Source organism: Lepisosteus platostomus, chromosome 21 (assembly GCF_059453375.1).
Source record: "Lepisosteus platostomus isolate fLepPlt1 chromosome 21, fLepPlt1.hap1, whole genome shotgun sequence".
Lineage (NCBI taxonomy): Eukaryota > Metazoa > Chordata > Actinopteri > Semionotiformes > Lepisosteidae > Lepisosteus > Lepisosteus platostomus.
Window position 1 is genome coordinate 9736690 of NC_142631.1, and position 25970 is coordinate 9762659.

The window sequence follows — 25970 nt, forward strand, 5'->3', positions numbered from 1 at the left end:
GTGCAAAACCATGCATTACAACTGCACAGTTTGTATTATTTCAATGGCCACACTATTGCTGGACTATGACCTTCACATTAGACCCCCTATTGATGTGAAATGTAGAGCAGCACAAATAATTTACATCTAAGAAAGTATCATTACCTCTGCTACAAAAAGATTGTAAACAAGATTGCACAATAACGTTCATGAAATTGTTGCAGTGGTGATGTAATAAACTCAATCTGTTTTAATTTTTTAATTATAAAAAATGTACATTTTTACTTTTGCCATAGATTTCTATATTACACATTTATACATACATTTCCTATATCACAATGATGTATACCTTACAATTTACTATGGTATATTCATGTATCTACTATATATATATACCAAATGTAATATGCAGCTTTTCAATACAGATTTTTAGTACTTCTATAATCCAAAAAGGGTCATTCTAAAAATGCATTTGCAAGTCGTTGAAATGTATTAAGTTACGCTACATTTTTTAAACAGACTTTGAAACTGCGAGGAATGAAAACGGCAGGAGTCCTAATCTCGGTTTCGATTGTCATTTTTAATTTGCAGTCAGCTGCATGCACTGTAAACAAGATACTGTAGTTAAATTTTATTTTTTAAATACAAAAGTTACATTTTACATGGTTCCAAGGAGGTGACTTATAATGTAGCTGCAGATCTATCATACAAAGTAACAGTGTTGGGCAGTGGGAAGGAGGGAGGAGGGAGGAGGGAGTATTGGCAGATGACCTCAATTGCCCTCAGATACAACTGATGTGCAATTTTGAACCTGGAATGAAAGTCCACAGGCTCTCCCTTCTTGTTTCATTACAGCTCAGATCATAAAGGAAAGGCAAGTTGTTCACAGTGATAAAAACTGGATACTACCAATGCACAAAAATACATCTGTATAAAAAAAAGCTTTTTTGAAAAAAAAAGATTCTTGTAGATGTGGGGGAAAAAAAGACTTGCACAGAAAAACAAATGAAAAGGCATGCCGATACTATAACTGAAAAAGACTGCATAAATAAAGGTTCAGTTGTACAACTCCTATCTGCATTTTAAAGGGAAGCTGAAGCAAAACTAGCAGGAGGGTTAAACACCTTGTAAAACATTTTAAACAAGAACAAGAATTTAACTAGTTTTACATTTGGCACATTCAGGTAACATACTTGATGATAAATTAGCACAACCTCTTGTCAGTGTGTCAGTGTTGATAAAGGGGTACTTGTCATTCAGGGTGTAATGATTTTGCTATTTAACAAGCCAGGAATGTCAAGAATAATTCATTGAGTGCAGACTTGTATTCATTTTCATTTTCCCCCAAAGAGGAATGTTAGTGTTAAGTGGTTGCTATCCTCTTTGGCACCATTTACTTTCATCAGCCGGACTGCGAAGACACCGCACATACATTAAAAGTTATAATCTGTGAAATGTGCTCCTAAAAATCAACTCTTCCTTGTTTTCACAGAGGTCTCAAAACATCTGCTATCAAAGAGGATTTAAGTTAGAAATGGAGAACCTCATCACTGTGTCTGTGCTGTCCGGTTTCAGCTCAAGCACACTAACAAGAAAGCAAATAACAAACCACAACATTCCAGGCAGTTCCTAATGGGACAAAATGGAATAAATAATCTTTTCAGAATAGTGAGTTACAAATGAAGACAATATAGAAATAAAAAATGAAATGACAATGTTTAAGGGACAGAGATTTTTCTGGTCTGAGTGAAATGTTTTACATCCCCTTTATATAATTCAATAATTTGTCACTTTTGTCAACTTAAGAAGCAGTGTTTTCATCTCCCACTCTATTCCAGTTAATCAAGTATGGCTTGATTTACAGTCATAAATGTTGAACCTTTTTGCAATTAAAAAAAAGCTTCTACCAGCTTTAAAACAACGAAAAGTGCATTACCATATACTATCCACACCAAACTGTATATCAGAAGGCCTCTCCCTCCAATCCCCCTCCCTATGAAATATACTCTTTTCACTCCAGAGTATATACAATTTTTCTAAATTCAAAATTCATGCACATGGTAATAAAATTAAAAAAAAAATCTCAGAATGATCTAAAACACTATTATTTACAACCTGCCACTTGCTTATACAATACAGGGTACTACAATACTCAAGTGTGCAACCACTCGTACCTCTCTGTCGATGCGACTACATAAAGCCCACAGAAAATTTGAACTTTTTGTACCGCTTACATGCGGTTGTCCAAAGCTACCCATCTTTAGCAAAACCCAGTGCCCAGCTGGAGTGGGGGAAGTTACAGACGAGAAATGCACAACATTTACAATTGAAAGGTTTCATTAAATGCTTGCTAGGCGCGGAGAGGTAATACAAATGCCATACATTTATGTCATGGGACTGATGATATGCCTTTGCTGTTTTACAAAAACCGCACAGAGCTGAGGGAAATCAGCAAATGCTGTTTTTATTTAGAGTAATTCAGTTTAACACTCATCCATCCAGTCATTTTCTAACTTTATCCAATTCAGGATCACGAGGGGGGGGGTGGTGGGGAGCCAGAGCCTATCCCAGCAAGCAATGGGCACAAGGCAGGATACACCCTGGATGGGACGCGAGTCCATCACAAGGCAAACAGACACAAACACAGACACAGACACACACGCACTCACACAGTTTTCCCAGAAGCCAATTAACGTGCAGGTATGGCCTTTGACTGTGGGAGGTAACCAGAGCTATAAAATGCGTATTGGCCTGTATTCCTTTTCCATTGATGACGGCAACTCCATAGTTGTGGGTTATGACAAACTATGGGATAGCAATCACCAACGATTATTCTCCGGTAAGCAAACTGTTGATATATGTACTAAAATCAATGTTTTGACCGATGTCTTTCAAAGACTAACCAAACTGTCCTTACAACTACTGGCTACATACTGAGAAAGGGATCAGATGGAGAATGTATTAAAACCTTTTTGTATTTCAATGTTTAAGGTGTCAGGGATGGATGTGTTCTCCTTCTAAATTTACCCATTGTGCAAAGGTCTTGACGAAACAAGTTTGAGCTACAATATTTCCACACTATAAGGTTTCAGACTTTTGTGATGCACTGCAATTATTAATACTACTCCGACATAGGGTGTGTTGGTTTAAGCGTGTTTGTTTGGGTGTGTTGGGGAGTGAACCTAAGTATGACTCATTTAAGCACTCATAAAAAAATGCTCCAGAACATATTTCTTTGTATTATACCGATTATGTACTAACTATAGTGATTAAGTATGCTGGAAGAGGCAAAATTTCAATATAATAACTCTGAAGAAAATGATGGCATGTGTAATGAAATACAGCACCAGATTCCGTTAGGATTGTGTTCACTGAGCCATTTCCCCCAAGCTCTTCCTAGCTGTGCACTGAGCCTTGCCCCATTTTAGGGTAACTCTGTAGACAAGAGAAGATAATAGTAACATTCTTCTGTCCTCCCTGTAGCAGAGCAGAGAGACAGAAGACAATGCACCCAGGTACATACTGGGCAAGAACAAAGGTGCTGACTGCATTCCCCAACTCTCCCATTATTTAATAACACCTCACATGTCTGCCACAGGTCATGGTGTTATTAGTGCACGTTTGAACTCAGCTTGCCAGGAGGCAAGATCCTTCCCGCACTGAACTTTTAAAGAACAAAAGCAGTATACATCAATTGCTTAAAGAAGAATGCATGTAAAATTTATGTTTGGATGCGGAACCATAGTTGGTATTCTGACAGTTTATTCTTGGATTTAGACAACACCTCTGCCACAAGCACCACGACTGCCCTCCTTTGTACCCCTGCTTCAATTTTCTAGGTTTATAGAAGTCTTCAGCCCCTTGACAAACCCCTTCAGTCTACAGATTGTCAGGTGCTATAGCAGGAGTGGCAGGAGATTCCCCTGCCAAGCCAAGCATCTGTCCTTCAACAGCAAACAGTTCACTTGGACACCAAGGAAAGTATTGCAAAAGAAGCAGGTTTGGTGATGGGCATTAATGATTCTAGAGACCTGGTGGAGGACGACCACAGGCTCGTCTTGAAACACACAATGAAACGGGACACGACGGGGCTTGACACAGACGGGGAGGAATCTGGCAGTCACTCAAAAGCCTCCAGCTTCAGCTCTGCACTAGGGCTCCCTCTTCCTTCTGCTGTCTGGGCCACAGGCTACGAGCCGGGCCATTTTCCGAAAGAAAAACGTTTCCGAGTAAACTGTAACAGAAAAGGGGTTCTCTCCAGTCTTTTAGCTGCCGTCACAGTTTCAGTTTCAAGCTGCTTCGGTTTGACAGACGCGTGCGAGCCGCCTCCAGCCCCTAAGTTTTCTCCTCTCGCTCCGTTTTGCGCCGGGTGATGTTGCGCGGCTTGATTTTCAAAGACAGCTCCCACAGCGCTTCCTCTGCCAGGTGATCGCTGAAGTCGTTGAAAAAGGAAACGATGTCATCGTTGCGCTTGAGATCGTAATGCCTGGGAGCAGGAAAATATCGGAGCAGAAATGAGTCCTGACAAATGTAGCAATACACACACGCCAAAATAATCCTTGCGCTATAGTCAAGAATAGATAAAAGGAACAGTTTAAAGCCAAGATGAATTTGAAGGTATTATGAATTCAAAGCTAGGTCTGATTTTCATAAGGCAAGCAGTCTGAATATTTAAAATAAACAGTATGTCCAGATACAAAAGATCCATTAATCTTACGACTAAGGTTCTTGGGGGGACTAAGGGAATAAAGAGGTTTTTTTTTTGCTTTTGTTTCAAGCAAAACTATCACATACTTATTAAGTCTGATAATGTGATTGGAAAAATTCCCACTGAAAAAGTTTTGTAGAAGTGGGACATTTGATCAAGCATTCTTATGGCATCATTTGTTGGACAAATCAAAGAATTTTACTGACAGCTGACTGAGACAGAGAATTCGGACAACTTCCCACCATCTGAAGTTCACACAGCCTACAATGTCCTGATACCACGTAGCTTGGTTTCTGAATTAATTTACTACTGATAAGATGATCAGTGAAGTGCTTTGGCCTGATTCAGCTGCAACTGCAATGCAATTTTACCATTTCACCACATCCGCCCTACACTCACACTTGCTGGAAGCGCCTCATGCTGTCCAAGATGTTGAACTGCTGCCACCGTTTGGAGAAGTTGACCTTGCCATCGATGAAGTCCGGATTCCCCAGGTGAACAAATGTCAAGTCCTGCAGGATGAGACCCCTAAGGGAGAATGGACACACCTAATAAACAACATGGCATCCTTCAACAGGCCCGTGCTCCTGTTTTTATCTCATGATGTGCTCTGCACCATTGACATGACTAACAAGGTCTTAAAACACTGTGAAAAATGAGGGGCAAATCATACAGCTGGGGATCCAGCAGCTCTGATCTCTTCCATCTCTCTACAAAGTTACCCATCAGGATATCTATATGTGAGAAGATTCTGAGATGTATTTGAACACTATTATCTACAGAACTCGTGCAGGGATCTGGACTAAGGACTAGCCAGCCATTAACATTTTATACATCTGGTACTTAATGGTGCTAGGAGCAAAACGCCTCCAGAAGCACATACCAGCTTTGGAATTTGCAATACGTGTGTAAGTGATCTGAAGTTCGGATTTAAAGTCAGAGCAAATCCTGAAAACTATTCCTGCCACGAAAAGAACCACTTAATTAGCCCGGACATTATAAACTCTCATAAGTTATGTAGAAATTCAGAGTTTTGTCAGGAGAGGCAGGAATTAGTCAGATACAAGTACATATAAGAATGCACCATGGTGAGAGAGTATCTGGTATTGCCTATTGAGCTGTCCTAGTGGACACAGATATGGAGTTAGTTGTGAGAAGTATGTGCGTATCGTTTAGGGTGAAAAGGGGCCTGCTCACAAGTAGGGTATACAGGGGGGCTCCACTTCCGCCAGCGCCGCTCGATACGCTCGGAAAGACGAGGAGCTGTCAATCAAGGTGCAGTATTCCTCCAGCCCCTGCAGAGAGCAGAACCAACAGAACAGTAAGATTTAGCGAGCCTACAGATCGCAAGTCACGCCTCCATTTAAACCGGAACTGCAGTCCCAATCTCTCAGACCGGTTTAAGTCTCGGTTACAAAATAAATTCATTGAGGGTACAGAAAATATTTACAAATTTAAGCACAAAATCGTGAACTTTTTGAAAGTACGGGACATTGCCATATTGTTACAAAGCCCTGTGGTCTCGCCACAGGAGGGAGCGAAAGTTCGCAGGAATTGTGGCCCTTTCCGCTCACTAGTCACTGTAATGGCTAATGTAATTCGATGTACAAGTGAATAAGTACAGCTTGTGCAGAAGATATTTCATTGAAGAAATGTTCCAATGTGATCTCCATGCAGAGTTAACAAGCAAGTAGTATTTGTCGGCAAAACGGCCTCGAAGTCAAGAGTAATATTTCTATTGGATGAAAAGAGATGTATTCACAAGCCTGCTTCTTTACAAAGTAATAGGACTTCAACACATCACCAGAGGTTTTTGTTGCCTCATTCTGAATCACATGTTGCTTTTCATCTGTTTTACAATTTTGTGTACATTTTACTTTTATTGCAGCTTGAAATGCACTCATCAATGCTGATTTTTTTGAACCCCAAAATAGAAAAATGCAGATGCAGATCTCATTTACGAAGCACAAAAATTTGCTAACATAGAAACAGAATTGGCAAAAGAATACACTTCTTAAAAAGTATGAAACTTCTAAGAATGTTGTGGTGTTGGAGATATCTTCTCAGGTTAAAACCATAAACCTAAAGAGGCTGTGGAGCAGTTGACTAAACTCTACAGAACTTAGACTGTAACTGTGTTGAAACTGTGAAAACAGTGCCTACACTTTGAAGTGATTCACAAGATTTTACAAACCTCTGAAGTCTGTTTCTGCCACTCCAGTCTTCGGATCGGCGCCGAGTCCAGTGCTGACAGTATTGCCAAATACGAGTTAAAATTATTCAGCTTCCTCAAGTGCTAAACAATACATAGAAAACACAATGAGCACAATAAAACAGATCACTTGATGCAGAGAAAAAATAAAGGCTTAGCTCTTGTTTTTTACGTTTCAGTTGATGGATGAAACACTCCTCCACTTTTTTGATGAATGAAATAGCTTTAATAGAACAATCCATAAGGAGAACAATCACCTTCATAATTTTAATAAATTTAAGAAGTAGCTTCTCCCGATCCTGGGCTTTCTCCTGCTGAATTATTATGGATCGAACCCTGAAAGAGAAGAGACCAACATTAACATGCTCTGGTCCAGCACATCTTGTTATATGGTGTGAATGCCTGTTTCCAAACTGTCAAAAAAACCAGCAGCTATTGAAGAAAACAGCATAGGATATAAGAATCTGAGGTGGTAGGACAGCTCATTTGAAATGAACAGAATTTTTTAATAGTACACTGCAATGAAAATGGTGTATAAAGAAAAATGTGTAGGAGTTATTTCGAATCTCCTCATAGCAAACTTGGCATACAGGCAGGGAACATGTATTGGGTTCCAAACACTAAATCTACACAGCAAAAAAGTACCGAGTATACGTCTGAGTACGAGTTTCAAGTTTCAAAATGTACGAGTGCATCAATTCAGATATGTTCTCGTAAACTGGACTTCACTTCGAATGCAGGCATGAGAATAGTGAGAAACAGCCTTTACTGTAGAACTAGTGAAGGAGTTTGAGCCTTGAAGATGTACATTTACCCTTCTACAATATTTCCCTGGCCACTGCAGAGATATCAGTGAGAGTGTTACACAAAGCTGTGCAGTTTGAAGACGTACCAGTAGGACATGTTGTTAAAGTGCTCTGTGAATTGGGTCAGGTTGGGACTCTTCTCCTCATTCTGTTCCTTAGCCCACAGCAAAACCTCAGGGATCTGTGAACAGAGAGGAAATCAGAACCCCAAACAACTAAATATATGGGAGGCTAGAAGTAAAGGAAAGTGAAAACAATGGATTTCTCAGTGGAATGAACAACAGAAGTGGCTTTAGGAGTCGGGACATGAAGTGAAGGTCAAATCAAAATTTTCCTGTTGGTTACATTTGAATAAGTCACACCACAGCACATCCTTATGGGAATCCCTACAGTGGTGCAAAAACTGCAAAGAACTCTTGCCAATCTAATGAATTCCTCTATTAAACCTTTTCCACTGACTTCCTTCATGACATATTGTAGGGAAAATGGTCATCTGTTTAGATAGCTCCTGGATTAGCATGCAGGGAAAATCCAGGATTTGCAGAGCAAAGTGCAGGAAAGGGTAATCTTCAGATAACTGTCATCAGTTAATCTCTTTCGTGGTATTAACAAGATGGGTCCATGCGAAGAAATCACTTTATTGCCTTTAAATAGTTAAGCGCTGCCATCTAATAAAGTGAAAGCCAAACTGCCTCTTCAAGAGTAGCAGTGTTCCTGTGCATCACTCATTGAGATTCTTCTGTAAATGCAATCATGCAGAAGCCTTTCCAACAAGGTCTGTGTGTGTCACAACGGTACATCGAAAACTAACATCTGACCAAGAGCACAGGGAAAGTCAAAGGCAAGGTGAACCGACAGCCCATCTGCTAATTAGATTAACTGAATAAAGGGAAGGATTTCACACACCCGTGCTGTATAAAAGTCATACAGCTTTGATAGAAATCCCAAACCAATCAGACCTCCATTACCTCTATCTTGTAGAACAGTTCTGCATCCAACAGTGTGAGCTGGTCAGCAATTTCATGGCTGCGGAAGTCGTGAAGAGTGCCCGGTCTGAAGAGAGGCATACAGAAAAGGAATTGAAGATGTCGACATGAGGAAGACCAAAGGAAAAGGGGGCGGCAGAAAATTGGGAATGGAATGAACTGACACATTAGAGAAGATGAAGAACGCTAACATTTCCTAACAGCCAACCTATGTAGCACCTCCAAAAACACAAACTACCACTAAATCTCTAATTTACAATAAGAGCGATTAAAATATTCCTACCAAATCATAAAAGAATCCCTTCCGTCTCTCAAAATGACCTGTTTGGAAGAAGTCCTGTATATTTAGAAAACTTCTGAAAAGAAAAATCCTAGAAATTGTTATTTTAAAACCAATCTGTTGTACTTTGCTGCTACCCACACTTCCACTATCCATGCAGAAGATGCTGTAGGTGGGGAGAGGGGCTCAACAGCTCCAGGCACAGGCCAGGAAACTAGGCTATTGGAAACAAGCTGCCAGCAGGCGTGCTGATGAAAAGGGAGATGGGTGAATGATGTCTGAACAGGCTGGAGCCCTCACCTGGCGGCTACCCCCCGAGCAGCCAGAGGTTTCAGGGAGTTGGTGTAGCGCAGCAGCTTCTTCTGCTCCACCTTGTCCAGGATATTCTTGCGCAGTACCCTGGCCAGACTCAGCTCTCCATTACACACCAGCCTGAACACCAGCTCCATCAGCTGCTTCAGGATGTCGTCTGTGAGCTCCACCAGGCTGAAGAGGAGGTAGGAGGACAGATTAGCAGCCTCCCCTGGTGGCGCCGGCGCCACTCACAGTTTTGTACCAGAGCGCATGTCGTGTGGTTAGGGTTGAGTTTGTGAGTAATGCATTTTTAGTCTGGTCAGCATTTTAAGTCTGACCTTACAGCTTAAATTAATTATTTGTGTAAAGATGTTATTCTAACAACTTAGAGCTTCGGTTTGAGCGGGAGAGATTCAATTGTAGATTTATAACACATTTATAACAAAGAATTATTGCTGTACAGTTTCTATTACATATAACAAGTGGGTGTAATAAGCAAAAAAAGAGATCCTCATAAAAAAAGAATTCTGTTTTCCATGTCAAATGAAGTTTCAAATCATTTTTAGAAGCCAGTAAGACCCTGTGATTCCAGTCGAAGTGTTAACATGAAGTGAACAAATGTAAGGGCACAGTCACATAAACATTTTCACCTGGTACACAAACAAACTTCAGGAAACAAAAAAACTCACCAGAGTTCATCCACAACCCGTACAAGCACAAAAAACGTGTTTTTGCTCACACGCTTCTTAAAGGTGTCTGGGCTATGACAGAATCTTGTATATGTACAACGGAGTTAAGAAAATGAAATCCACAGCTTAAAATGGCCCAAAGTTGACGTCATTAAATCCTTGAAAACATACAGTCCAAATTAAACCAGCTGCAGTATCAGAGGATTTTAAAGTAAGCTGATCCTGACATGTTGCAGTTTCCACTGAAGCATCTCTCAAGTAAAATCAATGTTAGCTACTGTATTTTCTTTTCCTTTTTCAAGCACAACTCACAGACTGGGTTTGCATTGGAGAGACTCAACTGTGGACTTATAACACATTTATAATAGAGGATTACTGGTGTAAAGGTTCTATTACGTATTACAAGAGGGTAAGTAAGAAAAACGCAACATCCTTATAAAACAATGTCTATGTCAAATTATGTTTCAAGTCATTTTTTTAAAGTCAGTAATACTGTCACATTAGGTTTCTCCTCAAGGTCAAATCAATGCTCTTGACTGAGCCAAAGGGAAGGTTTTTTAAATGTCAACTTGCGTTAGCTTGCTCTTACTTAACCTCCATTTGATCGGTACGTGCTTGTTCCTATGGACTTGTTCCAACAGACTTGTACAAAAAGGAGAGAGAAAACGCTTTTATTTCCTTCTGTAAAGCTGAGCAAACAAAAATAGCTCAATTCAATGATGTTGCACAAGCTGTCTGACAATAATATATTTAGACTAGTTAAATCAAACAGAAATCCTATTCACAAGCTTTCTTCTTTAAGAGAAGACTATCAAAAGGTACACTGATTGCACATCAGCCAAAGCAACGTATTGTTAAAAACATTTTAAACACTGATTGTGTCCCACGTTAAGTTTGTATAAAAAATATTTTGCATGATATAACACTGATATAAGTTGCTTGTGCATTCTCTACTCTTTTCCTTTTAAAATTAAGACAAGACATAATGGATATGGCAGTTAAGTTGTAAAACATATATACACACATACAACACTTTGGAATTGCCATTACATAATGCCAAGGAAATTCAGCAATGCCAATTGATAAAGACTCCATTTTCCAGCAACAACTCCTGACTGCTTGGGGAGAACGAATATCAGCAGACATCGCACTATGACTCTCCCTGCTTTCTGAGTAATTGATCTCTTTGATGCTCAGTGAGCTCCATGGTGCCTGACAGGAGAGTTAGTGCTGACTGGAGCACTGAAAGACACCTACTGACTTGACAGCAGGTTTGCATGTGCTCAGCAAGCAAATGACATCTCTGACTTGAATAGTCTTTGTTTTATACACCACCCAGTGTAAAATGATGCAGTAAGAAAGTTATGGAACTGGACCTGCCACAGTCAGCCTTTGAAAAAGATTTCATAGATAACAGAAAGCAGGAGAACTGCTTTCTGTATCAAAAGGATATCTGTAATGGAGCTTCTTTATTAGGTCTTCGGGTGTAATGAACGTCCTATATGTTGTAAGGAACGCTTCGCAGTACAAAACTAGGTCTGAAACAGAAGGAACACAGATTAGCACCTTAGCATTTAGTGGTGAATTTACAGAAATCTGATAAACCAATGTGATCTTATTTTTCTACAAAGCTTTATGTGAATGAGACCTAAATCAACCAGAATCCACTTGTGTATTTTAAATACAAATCACTCAAGAAAAAACAACAGTAACATTTCCAGCTGTGCACTGAACAATCACACAGTTTCATATTTGAGATACAAAGGGTGAAGAGAACACCTGCAATTACCAATACGTAATTAAAAAACAAATTAAATCCAACTTGACTCATGACAAGAACATGCTAAACCAAGACACGGAATGAGCTTTTAATCAGGAGATGTCACAAGGAAGTCATAAATACCTTTGCGGTCTGTTTCAGTGGCGTGGACTAATAAAATATCTCCTGATCCAGCCCGCACATCTGGTCCGTCATCATTCTGAAAGCACAAGGCCGAGAGGATTAGACAGGAACAGACAGAACAAGCACGCAGTCCAAAACACTAACGATCGAGATCCTCTCTCTGCCTTTGGCTAATCAAGCCAAGCTCAGCACAGAGCTAGCTGAACCACACTCTCCAAAGGCTAAGCAATGAATATTCCTCTTCAATGCAGTTCCCTTGGGTCCCCTAATATTGTCTATTTTGTTTTTATTGTCTTTTCTCAATGGATAATTTGTGCATTCATGCAGACCCTTTAAAATAGCTGGCTCGGAGCTTGGGAGGAGCCCAGACTGGTGTCTCGCACACACAAACGTACTGCCCTCTGTCAGGCTGCGGAACAGAGGAAAGACCAGACCACGTAGTTACTCAGCAAAGCAGGCAGTGGGCAGCAGTGTGCAGGATACAACAAAATTGAGGGGAGCGAGAGAGCAAGCAAGGATCCTTTAATAAAACAGAATATCTTAAAAAGCCCCAGACAGGCTCCAGTATAAGTCATTCAGATGTCCTCCTGACATGCTACTGAGCAATGTTTATTTAACAGCAATACCCAGATCTGGGTATTCTGAACGGTTACTACTGAAGGTTTGATGTATCAAACCTGATACATTTGATGTTGGGTCAGAACTTTTACCCATGATAATCAGTTCAGAAAAGACTCCACAAAATTTAGTTGTAGCTAAAAGATTTACATTTAATTGTGAATTTGAAAAATGTATACAATTACTATATCCCAAACACAGGATTATGGTCTTTGGATACATATAAGAAAAAAGATAATAGAATACATTTGCCCAAACATTTGTGGGACAACCTTATTGTCAGCAGCCATATCATCCTGCAACTCACAAGTGGCAACCCACTGAAGCTCAGCAATTGTGAGCCTGGCCAGTACCTGGATGGGAGACCTCCTGGGAAAAACTAAAGTTGCTGCTGGAAGAGGTGTTGTTGGGGCCAATATGAGGCGTTCACCCTGCAGTCTGTGTGTGTTCTAATGCCCCAGTATAGTGACGGGGACACTATACTGTAAAAAACAAAGGTGCCATCCTTTGGATAAGATGTAAATCCTAGGTCCTGACTCTCTGTGGTCATTAAAAATCCCAGGGCGCTTCTTTAAAAGAGTAAAGTCTTGTACAGTGGGATCCTGGCCAAATTTCCCATTGGCCTTTACCAATCATGGCCTCCTAATACTCCCCATCTATGAACTGGCTTCATCACTCTGTTCTCCTCCCCACTGATAGCTGATGTGTGGTGAGCATTCTGGCACACTATGGCTGTCGTCGCATCATCCAGGTGGATGCTGCACATTGGTGGTGGTGGAGGGGAATCTCCATTACCTGTAAAGTGCTTTGAGTGGATTTTCCAGAAAAGCGCTACATAAGTATAAGGAATTATTATTATTATTATAAAAAATTAAATTTGATCTTGATCAAATTCAAATAACTCAAGTCAACAGCTCTTAGTGTAACTGAAAATCACAAGTGCTGAGATTTTGCATATATAGAATGCACATATCCACTTCTCCTAAGTTCTAGAGATGTGTGAGCCACTTACAGAATAGCTGCTCACCTCTTGCTTTAGTGTTATTCGTGCCATGATCTCCTTGTGGTCTATAAGAGAGAGTTCGTCCACCTCCTCATCGCTCTGACCCGAGTCTATGGATTTCTGCCTCCTGTTGAGAATACAATTACAAGGGTCACTCGCCCACATCACTGACACCATGCTCAGTTATTATTCCAAGTCTAGAGTACATCTTAGATGAATTGAGGCTATCAAACTGCACATTAGTTCATTAATATCAAACCTCAAGACATTTTTTTCCCCAATTTTTCTCCTCTTCTTCTCCCCAAAACGACTATTACACATTTTGAATGTGAAGGAATGATCTAAAATAGATAAATTCATTTTGCAATTCCAAATACCCTGCACTTAACATTATATGGGGCTTATACATAATCTTCTTTCAACTATTATGTTTTTTTTTGGACCCTCATCATTTGCTTTCCCACTTTTTGCTCCTGTTCTGTGAAGAAAATCCAGAAAGCAGCTGTTCAGTAAGCACCGAGTGAAGAGTGGTAGGTCCACACAGTACAATGTGAAAGGGCCCTACCTTTCCACGTCTGCGATCTCTTTACTGTTGGCGGAGGACTTCTGTGGCCCGGGGTCTTGAAGGACCTCGTCTGTCACAGCTGTTGGCTCCTGATAATGAACAACACTATTGTAAAGAGGGGCCTTCAGGATTTCAAGGGCTGAGGGAAACATTGTGCTGGCTCCAACCTGGAAACGCGGTTTAGAAGTTAACAATTTCTGCTTTCATCACAATGAAGCCCCAGATAAATGTATATACAGGAGAGAAGTCACCTAGGTAATGCACAACAGTCATTTAATGCCAATACAGCCCATTCAGCCTGTACAGCACATTACGAGGAGAAGATGAAAACTACTTCACCAAATTATCTATGGAGGAGGCTTGCAAGCCCAGAGTGAAATTTAACTAGGACACTGGGTGTCCCTACTTATCAATACCCTTGCTGTCACGAACAGTGCCGTAGGATCTTTAACAACCAGGTAGACAGTTTAATGTCTCATCCAGCAGACAGTCTCTCCTACAAACAATCTACAGCAGCAACCTGGTTTTTCATGGAGGTCACCCAAGTTCACAAGCAGCAGAGACAATAAAAAACAACACACATGCACCACACATAGGAAAAACAGATGGCTGTTATTTCAAGAACAACACTTCACACTGAGCCCTTACATGTACTGTATATATAGATAGTAATTCTTCCACATACATGACATCTATGGGAGGCACTGACAATGCTGACAAAGGAAAATTTTGTTATAAATTCAGAGTAAACTATACTCTGGATCAAAAAACATTCAAGAAGAACAGCTGTTATACAAGTGTGACAACAGGAAACTGGACACAGAGAAACAACTACAGACACGTATGAACTCACACTGTGCATATATAGATACAAAACAATAGAAAAAATAAAGAATGCACTCCACAATCTTGTAAGGTACACATAAAGCTATGCAGGTTCATCATCCATGCAGGGTTACACCCAGAGGCAAAGCAATATCATTTTTGAACGTATGCAACAAAAGTTGACCTTCAAAAACCTTACACAGTTATTAAAGGCTTTAATGCATTAAAACACAGGATTGTTAAACAGCTTGAAATGAGGAGTTCCAAGAAGGATGAGGATTTTTAAAAAGGCCTTGACAGAGAGGTCAAGTATTAGAAGAACAACTCTGATTAAAATCACTTGCCATACTGTTCAGTAGCTGGACTAGATGCACTGCAGTATTCAGCTTGAATGAAACCACATTTTATGCAATTTTTAATGCAACTTGCCAGTGTGAAACTGGAGACAGGTTCTCTTTGAATTCTCACACTGCATGTACTGTGCGATTATTGTATATTTTCATGCTGCGGTTCCTCAGAGTATCACGCCTTCTGCATTACAAAAGCAACACCACTGCAGATCCAGGCCAATGTGCAGGCAAAAAAAAGCACTGGATAAATCAAACGTTATTTTCATAGGCTTGTATTTCACTTATAGCCAAAAAACACCCATTGAGACTGAGTGGAGTGGTGTTTCGACTAGACTTTGACTAGTTAAAATTAGGTTTGACTCATGATACAGATTTGGCAATAACTGATGAATGAACACACTGAACTGCACATGCAATTGAGATGTATAGATTTAAAACACTGAATCAATTATGCCATCCTGTCTCTCACACACAGACATCCTGACAGCAGTGTTTTTCATCTCTTCTGGTATTTCAAAATATATAAACAAGATCCCAATGCCAGTTAATTGAACTAGAAAATAATTATATTAGTTCTCCAGAACATAAAAGATGTGCGTCATAACATATTACTCATATATTTTCAGTTTGAAAGCTCAGCATATTGGGATCTCTTTTTTGGGGTATTTCCTATAAGTGAGACAAAGTTCTCAATCACCCAGTTTTAGGATATAATTAGTGTACAGTGGTTTAGACTGACAGGAAGCCCAGACATAAAAGAAGACGTCAAAGCATGAGTACAAGGCAGCATGCCAAGCAGCTCAGAAGCACAGGGTAGCCCTCAGAAGCAACCCAAGCTCTTATCCACAGCCTCACATGCTCCAGACTGCTCTTTCTGCAGCCCCCCAAGGGTAACATGGCATACCAGCTACTTACACCTTTGGAATGAGGGAGTTCTCCATTGGCTTGGCTGGACGAATACAGATTGACATATTCACCCTCCCCGCCTTCCTCGTTAGCGCTCTCGCTCTACAGAAGAAAGGACGACAGCAAGATTGACAAGAGCCCGTGGCAGGGCGGTTCGCAGCGACGCAGGAGCTCAACTCCAACAAAGAGCCCGTGTGGGGTGTTGGCCGCCGAAGCTGTTGGGTGGAGCGCCCAAAGAAATCCAGTGAGCCAGCAGCGCGATCGCAGGACTAATCCAGAGGGCAGTGAGTTTTAGCTGCCAAAGCGTGTGCTGGCAGATACTACTTCTATTCCAGAACCAAGAAAGCACAAATCTCTGCAGAACAGCAAATATTGACGTTCCATTAATTGGTCCGTGGCAATCACTAAAGATCAGATCTAAACTGACTGTGGTTTCAGTTTTATCAATTCTTTGCTGATGCTGGAAAAAAATAACCCTCTAATCATAGCCTACTACTCAAAAGAAATCTCCCTCCCTCCTAAAAAGTACTTTATGCAGTGCAGTGCAGGACCATGCAGTGTCCAGAAGGTGGCGCCTCCATATGTAGTATGTTTCACTGTATTTAAAAAGCCATAGCTTTAATAAACGGTTGATGACACCTTATCAGTCAAAACCATGGCCATGCTCCCATGGGCAAATAGATGGAAGAGGCAACTTCGACACTTTGGGCACCGTTCTTGGATCATATATACCATCCAACATGCACGTCGATAAAAGTGGACCAGCTGGCATCAAATCTGATTTCATACCATCAGCGCACAACCCCGGGTTTATTGAACCTCTTGCCCGGTACCCTCCCAGTCCCTTGCGAATGTAGATGCCCTGTCCTGTCTAGACCCCCAGTAGAAGCTCACCACAGAGGGCTGCAGAGAGTCAGTGAGAGAAGATTCAGAAGGAAGGCAGACAGCGAGAGAGCCACCAGAGCTTTCCAGGGAATCATGTGCCATACCCCCGGGATCTGTTGATTGGCCGGCGGTGGCTGGGGCCTCAAGGTCCGAGCTCTGCGATTGGTGGACAGTGGGAAAGTGGGAAGAGACAGATGAGAGGAAAGGAGGAATGGAGGCTTGATTGTGAGGCGCAAAGTCCTGCGAGTAGGACCTAAAAACAGTCTTGTACTGGAAGACAGAGGGGACAGAGAGAGAAAGAGAGGAAAAAAGAAAGAGGAGATGAGAGAAGCGCTGGTCTAGACGAAAGGCAAGCCCCTGAATTAAATCTTACATGTTTCATTGGGATGAGGTCCAGTTCTCTCTGTAAAGTTACTTTTTGTTGATCTTTTTTTTATAGTTGGTACCCTTGAAGGTAGCCGACAGAGAAAATGGAACATTTTAAAGCAAATCCAGAAGAGCATTCTCCCATTTACAAGCAAAAGCTTTCAACACATTCTGGAGGGAAAAAAAAAGATACAGCTGCAAGGTTGAGTCTCCATTCCAAACATTTGGACTAAAACCACAACAGCTTAATAGACTCCCTGGTCACAAGCAAATTATTCTCCATTTATTCCAGTCAAAGGTTTACTCTCACAAAATTCATACAAACTGCTAAAAGGAAATATACGAGACAGCTACAATAGCAAAAATGCACTAGGCTAACCAGACGAAAGTAAGTTTTATTGCTTCTATTTTCACCCTTTTAACAGAACTGTACTATTACTGAGGCAACTAGAAAACAGCAAAGGCGAATGAAGAACCAACAGTATAGACTACTACTGCTGTTTTTATACACATGGGCAGTAAGAGGAGAACAAAAATAAAAATTTGCTATCATGATAAGGATATGCTTATCATTTTCTCTTTAAACTGAGATGAAATTGTACCTGAAGTAAAATACAGGATGACTTTGAAATTTCCTGTTCATTTCAGACTGTTTTTCGTAAAAAGATTGAAATGCCTGGAAACATGTTTTGCCAAAAAAGATGTCTGGGTGAAGAAAGATGTTTCATCATCTCTTAATTGACTTTTCATGCTTTAGGATCATCTACTAGAGTAATGCATCTGGAAAAACTAAGACAAAAATGGCTTCTTTTCATGGTGAAAGATTCATAATACCTTACAATCTTTCTATAAACAATTACTTAGGCAGGATCAATGTCTAGAACCCATATTCAGGATCTCTCTGAGGGATGACATGTATTTTAACGGATATGCACATATAAACAAGAGACAAAAAAATTCAAATCTAAAAAAACACCCTTGCTGGCAAAGGAAGGAAGAGAACCAGCCTCTTTCTGCTTCCTATCACAATTCCTTCTAGGAAGAACAGACAGTGAGAGGATAATAAAATGTACCACTGAGGTCTGCCAGCATGAACAGCATGAAGTTTACACAGCCAAGCAAAACAAAGAGCCCCTCTCAGAAGCCTGAAAGGCACTGTATATTACACAGCTTCATCACCTCTGCCACTCCAGCTAACAGACTGTGCCACAGAGAGCTCTCCTGCAGCCAAACCAGACTGACCCGGTCTTTAATTTTCCTCCACCTTCAGGTCACACAACCGCAGACGGCGCTCAGACTGGCCTGACTAAACACACCCAAAAGAATAAAATGCCCCTTATTCAGCTTTCAGTGTCAAAGCATGTGGTGACAGTAGCCAATCGCACTTTGAGTTCATGCCCAGCTCCATTCCAGCTCCATTCTCAACAGCATCACACCTCAGAGATTACTGCCAATCCTTTGTGCTAAATAGCTCTTGAGAAGGGGAAAGGATCTGTCTCAGAAGACCTCATAAAAACCCTCATCCCAAACCAAAATACCACTCCCTCCCACAGACACTAAACTGAAAGAGACTTAACACCTCTGTTAAGCCTTCCATCATAAAAACCTATACTTTTTAAATTCACCATTATTTAACAAGAAGGACTTTGGCTCACACCATCTTAAACTTCACACAGATGTATGAGGTAAACAGGTTTGTGTCTTTAATCACAAAGACTTACAGTATAAGCATAGAAAACAGGAAATTAAAAATAGAAAGTGAAAGAACGGGCTTTCTGAGCCTTTTTTTTTCAATAAAATATCTCAATATGTGAAACTCGTACTGCATACTGATTGATCAAATATTTATACTCAACCAACAAAACAGTGCATAAAACCCAAATTCCTGAATGCTCATTTTTTTATTAACTACATGTAAAAAATGTTGGTTTGCTTCTTAACGTGGAATATGACCAATCCAGCTGGGATTCAGTGTGGCCCTAGGTGTGAGGCTTAACGGGATGACGAATCGGAAATGCAGAAAGAATATGTTCACATTAGGTCATCCTTGCTGTTCACAGCACTGCGTGTTCTAAATGGAATTTGAGAGAGTAAGTGATCTGCCTCCACTTGCCCTCAAATTCCTCCTCAAACCTTTGGGTCCAGGAACTTAGCTAACATTAGGCAATTGTTCAATTTGTTTTGAGAGTAGGTTGGGCAATATACACCTTTATCCAGGGCAGAGGGGGGTATAGGAAAGTGGAAATAAATATTTTTGGTTTAAATGTGAAACAGCTTTCCTAACAGCCAGGCCTAGGTAGCCCCCCTTACAAACCCCAGCCCACTGCTTCCCTCAAACATCATGCCCCGAGAAAAACAAGAATGTAAAAAATTCTCTTGCATACGGGGGCAAAGGTCAAGCCTGAAATGCACCAAAGGAAAAAAAAAATCTGTTTCAAATTACAAACATGTGGCCTGCATTCCACACAATCCAAGGACACATGCTCAGGAAAGAGCAGGTATCACAGTCTCTTCATCGGGGACATTGGGTCAACTACTTCTACACTTTCCTTTCCAGTCCCGCACCACCACAAGGCTGTGGGAGATCTGTGTCAATCAGGGGGTGCTCCGTATCTTGGGAGAACTTTCCTGGCCCCTACATGACACACCGCAGATTTTAAGTAATTGCTGGAGTTGGGGTCCCTCAGTCTCGGAATTCTTGGCACCGAGAAATTCCAGGCATCCCATCTTTTTCTCACTTCCCTAAGCCACAGACATTCCGAGGAACAATAAACACAGATGAAAAGAAGAGGTTTCACAACAAGCCCATTACGCCAGCAACTTTTCAAATAAACTTCTCCAAAATCCCACATTCACAACATCTTACCCCTGCTTTGCATTCTGATCAAACAACCTGGGCATACACTTAGGAAAGAATTTGGAAATTCCCCTTTGGACATATGAAATAAACAAAGGGATTTGTGCATATTTTGAGTTCAAGAAGACCTCAGAAAAAGCTGTAGGTTTCTCAGTTTCTGTAGCATAATAACATTTGAGAGTATGAACTCAATTAAACTACTGAGGGGAACGGAGCTAACTTAGCTGGTGTTTGCAGGGCAATTGCTTAGGTGTTAGTTAAGGCTTCAGTGCTTTTAGTTATTTTATGTCTGGGTTACAAAACAAAAGATATCCTTTTTAGGCCAGGCAAACAATCAAATAACCTCTTCACCCCGGCTTCTGTGCCAGGGGTTATCAGGATTTTTAATACAGCTGACACTCTGAATCACCCAGTGGAAAGCTGTGCAAAGCTCAAAAAACAATGGGGCACCCAGGCACTGAATGAACATCCCTTCACTGGATTAGGCACACCGAGATTCTGCATTGAAGAGAGAGAACTGGGCTCGCTGTCCAGGGCCTGTGCAATTCAAACAGATTGTTAGCAGGGCTGTGCGTTTAGGTGCGAGCACATGAAACAAGAGAGGATGGATCTGATTTCTGGCCTGTCTGGTTGGCTTCTGTTCTGTAATGCTGTGGAAATGTGCTGTGTCTGCCCACTGGTATTGTAAGGTTCAAGAAAGTAGAGCATTATATAGCACTATGAATCATGTGACATGTTTTCTGAAGTCCAGGGCAGTCACTTTCAAGACAGAAACTCCCTTTGATTGCACGAGCGTTGTGTCCTTAATGCTGCTGTCAGTCTCTGGATCTGACCCAGAGAAACATCCTTCCAAGCCCTGAAAGTGCCTGAAGTTGACATTTCTCATAAGCTTGGAGTGGCATCAGATTCTAGACTTTTGTTAACCTGCAAATTACTCTTTACAGACACCATTAGAGGATAGTCCTACTATGAGCAAATCTTTTTTACAGGTAAGTCTGTGGTCATAGAAAGTAATTGCATAAACACACTGGGACCTGTGTGTTAGCTACAGTCTGAATTTGCAAAGTACAGAGCTTTAATAGGGAAGCTCATCACAAAGTACTTCTTTGACATGAAAGTTATTTCAGGAATGCTTCCAGGTCAAGAACCCAGCAGTTCAATGGCTGCATCTCAAGCTGATGCTCTTTGCAGACATTTGAGAAGACAGCTGGGACTGTGGTCAGATTCATGAATGGGTAGCTTTGAAGTCCTTAAAATAGGACTGAGCAGGAAATAGCGGGGTTATATTCAGTTACAGTGCATATACGTCGGTTAACAAACACTGCCGTCTGACGTCCTTTAAAAAAGCACATTCCATGAAAGAAATGTAATGGGTTCAGCCGTTTCTAACACAATAAAAATGCTGGTTATCTGACAAGAATATTAAAATGAATCTGTTTTGAACTCCAGAGATCATAAGTCAAGACTTTGCAGGTGTTCATCCTATCAAAACAACAGAGCTGCCTTATCCCACAGAGAGCTGTTTAAATGCTTCCACAATAAAATCATAACTCAGAAAAACAAGCCTATCATCTTCAATATAAAATGCCCTGCATTATTCAGAAAAGAACTGAAAGTTCATTTGCCTATAAGCACACGCGTGTTCAGATCAAGTTGAACATACAGTACAAGTTAAAGGCTCCCAAAAGTAATGTGAATTAGTTTAAAAAATACATTTTTTTTTATATTGCTGACTACTGAAAAACAACAGATCTAACAGTTATCCTAAGGCCATAAGTAAATGTTATGTTTGACCTCTTTTCTACGTTAATGTATAGTATTCAGTCTTAACCACTGCGTTCTATGAACAAGCAGCAGCAATGCATGCAATTAGTCCTACAGTTTACATGCAATCTGACAGTATGGAGTCTCCAGAGCAGCAGTGAAAACTTAAAGTGATTATTCATACATCTATACTACTGTCACAGCTGCTCTAAAGTGACTTGTTCTACCAAAACAATCACAACTGTTTTCATATCTAGCGGGGTTTTTAGTCACCTCAAGCGTAAGAAGCAAAAATGGTGACCCAACCCAAAGTGAAGAACCAGAAGAGCTTTCACGTGTGCAGCATCAAGCATGCACTCCTCACTGACACCCCTAGTAGTCAGGAATTCAGATTCCCACCCTGTGTGACTGAAACCCCAAGGATATGAGAACACATACTGTCACTGTTAAAATGAAATGATCGCAGGAAACGGCAAAGGCTTCAAGTTCTCTACTCGGTCCGCAGAAAAGGTCTACTGGATAAGATATTCCATATTTGGCAAAACCTTGGCTACCTTATCCCATTTCCCTTCCATTTTAAAGTGTTTTTTTCTGTCATAGCTCTTATAATGCTATTTCAATTGTTTATAGGGAAAACACGTCATTCTCATTGCTGGATCAATATTTAAAATAAAGACTACCCCAAAAGGAGAGCAAAATGGGAAAGTTGTGCTGGACAAAGATAGACATGTTTTTATAAATATGGAAAGGTATAAGCTTTTAGGTTAGGTGGTTGTGTTTTTCTTGATGTCTGATTAAAGCAATCGCTGCTGTCCTTGAAGACAAATTTTATATGATCTGTTTACCCAGATGAAGGAGCATACTGTGTATCTTTACATATACTTAAATTTGAAGACTGAAGGAGCAAACTGTAAATGGCAATTGTGGTGTTAGAAACAAAAAAACTAATTTTATTTAACAGTTGAGAACATTCATTTTTTTTTTCAGCATGAATGAACTAGTTGAACTAAACGGGCAGGAGAGGTAATACAGACCATATAGATCTTCTCACTTGGACAAGCCAGATCTACTGTAATCAGACGAGCTGGAAAAACAGCCCTTAGTGTCTACAACTATTCGAGGGCACATCATGCCCTGGGAATCGCTCACCGGTGATTCAAGATGGGCAGAAAGGGAAGAAGGCTCAGGCATCCAGATGGGACTGTCCGAAACATTAGGGCCTGACTGGCTGGGAGGGGGCTGGGGCAAAAGCGATTGGTTGGAGAGAGGGTGGTGGAGCCACCACTGGCTCAGGAGGGTGGGGTCGAAGAAAGGCTGGGCGAACACTGATTGGTGGAGGAATGAGTGTGTGGCGTGAGGGGCGTGGGGCCAGGCCATCGCAACGGGTAGAGGACAGGGAACACAGGGAGGGGCTGCCAGGGTGAAGGAGGGGTAAAAGGAAGGCAGGACGAGAGGGAAGGGCAACTCTTCAGAGATGGAGGGAGGGAGAAGTGTAGGCGCCAACTTTGGGGGCGAAAAAAAAGAAAACAGAAAATTAAAGACACAACATGGGGGAGGGGGGGAAAGACAATGCAACAAAAAAAGAAACGATGAGACATGAGCGTTGTCAACCATTTCCTGGACCCGAGTCAAACACAAATTAAAACTCTGCCCTCTCAGTTCTGCCATCTAAAAAATGGCATTAATCTCGCTGTTCAACAAGTAATTACCCAAAGTCTTTTCAACTGTTAGACAATATTTGAAACTTGATTACAGAAAGGATTAGACCCTTCAAATCCATACAAGTAAAAGAAAAAATAAATGTTTTGCTCAACATACTTTACTTAAAATTGAAAATAAAAAAACGTATTTAATGGCAGTTTCTAAAACCTGACATAGATTTCTAATTAGTACCTACCTTCAGCCCCTAGTTTCTTCTCACAGCTATTACTGACAGTAGGAAAGCGTAAGGACACTTCTCTCTTACATAATTTTGCAACACTGGAGTGGAATCTTTGCGAAAGGCGTTTCTGGTTCAAAAAGTCCTGCTCTCCTCTCCTTACACTGCACATTTGCAAATTTAGGTACCAGTAACAGATATAGTAAAATAACTGCACATATGAAAAATCTAAATTATACTAGGTTTTGCTTTGTTTTCTGAAGGCCAGCTACACAAGCAGTAATACAGCACAGTTTCCATGACACCTTGAACAAGGGCGACAAGGGGATTAAAAATGGCAAAACACTGTGCATCACTGTGGATTGGTAATAAAAGAAAATTTAAAACACAGAGTAAGACAAGATGACAGCTAGACAGAAAACAGGTTGCAAAGCACATGTCAATAATGAAAAGCCAGAAAGAAAACTAACAACAACTTAGGACACAAAGCACTGAACCACCATCTCATCTTTGACTCACCACATAAAAAAGCAGATACCTATATTTCCTTGCAAATGTATCTCAAATTTCCCATTCCAGTCCAAACCCCAAATAGGCTGAAAGTTTTACTGGAACAGATTCCAGTCCCACATTTCAAATTTCAGAGTGGTCCCTCTTTCCAGGTGTTACCAAAAGACCAGATAATGCAAGAAACAAAAACTAAACCTCAATGGTCCTGGTTTAATGCTGCAAGCAGGTGAACTGTTTTTTTTTTTCTTTCAAATGTACTCGAATTAAAGTAGTAAATCTAATGGATGGCTGTTTAAAAAAAACAGCATTTATTTAAAAAAATAAAATTTCAAGGTCATCCTCTTGTCGCCTAAACACTGAAGGGGTAATTTCCCTAAAATCTTCATAAGCAAATCTGGAAATAAGATTCTTAAACTGCACCTGTATCTGTATATTTACCTCTAGAGGTACAAATGACAGTACAGTAAAACAAAGGACAAGGACCAACCCTGTTCAACAGCATCTGCGTAGCTGGATTAAAAAAGGATTAGCTGTTGAACCATGATCAATAATTATCTTTTTTTTGGAGACTTGTCAGTACAAAAGCCTCGTCTTGTGCTGAGAGCAAGTGGGGAAATTCTGGTAAACAAGGAGTTGATGGAGATTATTATTTTGGCAGACTGCACGGCCACAGCCTCTCCTCAGTTGCATCCAAACGTTAATTTAATCTTTGGGGAACTCAGTGTTCTTTTCTCCAAATTCACAGGAGAAAAAAAAATCAATGTGGCTTAAAACAATAGGAGCAACTTTAAAAAGGCTGAGATATTTACTTGGCGTTCCATTAATCTTGACTTATTTTTCTCTCAATGTGCAGTGTTTGCACTCAGGGTAATGGGCGCCTTAAAGAGAAATGATGTTTTTCCCCACTCGTTGAGAACTTGGCTTGGGATGTGACCCAGGGCACTGGTAACTACCTGCACCAGGGCTAGCATTCCCATTGCAATATGGAGGACAAGATGACACCACGAGCCAGCAGACACAGGCACAATAGCACAGGCCACGGCCCTCAGGGCAGACAGACAGGCCGAGACTCACCGGAGGCGCAGTGAGGGAAGAGTGCCGACTCAGGAAGGAGTTAGAGACGGACATGCTGAGGCTGAGAGCGGAGCTGGCATCCTCCACCGCGACAGTAGTGGGATTAGAGTGCTGAACGTGACAGGAGAGAGAAGAGGAGGAAGAGGAGGAGGCAGTGTAGGAGGCCTGCAGGACAGAAGCAGAGAGTGCAGAGACAGAGGAGGGGTGGAGAGGGAGGAGAGCAAGGCACAGTTTATTCACCTAGCGGTACGCCAAAGCCAAGAGCCGGGATTTCTGAGCAGCAGCAGGCACAAAAAAAACCCCAACAGTGTTTTGTTCATTTCTAGGCTTTCTTGACGAACAAATTAACAATTCCAGAAAGAAAATACATTTTTTTCTGGAGACAGAAGCCACTAACTGGAAGGAAAATCAAACCATTTGAACCTAATTTCATAACAGAAGCGGAATATTTTCTGCACCCTGCCCAATAATAAAGGTAAAAATCTAGATCTGCTATTGAAGAGTAAGAAAA

General features: G+C 40.9%; 1 protein-coding gene across 13 annotated transcripts in view; it reads right to left on the reverse strand.

Moving 5' to 3' along the window:
• Nucleotides 1-538: 538 nt before the first annotated feature.
• rapgef1b (Rap guanine nucleotide exchange factor (GEF) 1b) overlaps nt 539-25970 on the reverse strand; it is a 90879-nt gene continuing 65447 nt past the window's right edge. For 3 of the 13 annotated variants that reach the window (XM_088615404.1, XM_088615403.1, XM_088615401.1), the window contains 17 exons: nt 25460-25624; nt 23146-23499; nt 17019-17279; nt 16134-16226; nt 14044-14132; nt 13488-13605; nt 11858-11933; nt 11404-11492; nt 9955-10043; nt 9272-9457; nt 8674-8758; nt 7792-7886; nt 7157-7235; nt 6882-6983; nt 5885-5982; nt 5087-5215; nt 539-4465 (listed from right to left, as the gene is read on the reverse strand). In XM_088615404.1, the coding sequence (XP_088471530.1) occupies nt 4315-4465; nt 5087-5215; nt 5885-5982; nt 6882-6983; nt 7157-7235; nt 7792-7886; nt 8674-8758; nt 9272-9457; nt 9955-10043; nt 11404-11492; nt 11858-11933; nt 13488-13605; nt 14044-14132; nt 16134-16226; nt 17019-17279; nt 23146-23499; nt 25460-25624 (2259 nt within the window). In that variant the 3' untranslated portion in view covers nt 539-4314. The remainder of the gene's footprint in view (nt 4466-5086; nt 5216-5884; nt 5983-6881; nt 6984-7156; nt 7236-7791; nt 7887-8673; nt 8759-9271; nt 9458-9954; nt 10044-11403; nt 11493-11857; nt 11934-13487; nt 13606-14043; nt 14133-16133; nt 16227-17018; nt 17280-23145; nt 23500-25459; nt 25625-25970) is intronic. The other 10 variants (XM_088615405.1, XM_088615402.1, XM_088615406.1 and 7 more) reach the window with 10 other exon arrangements.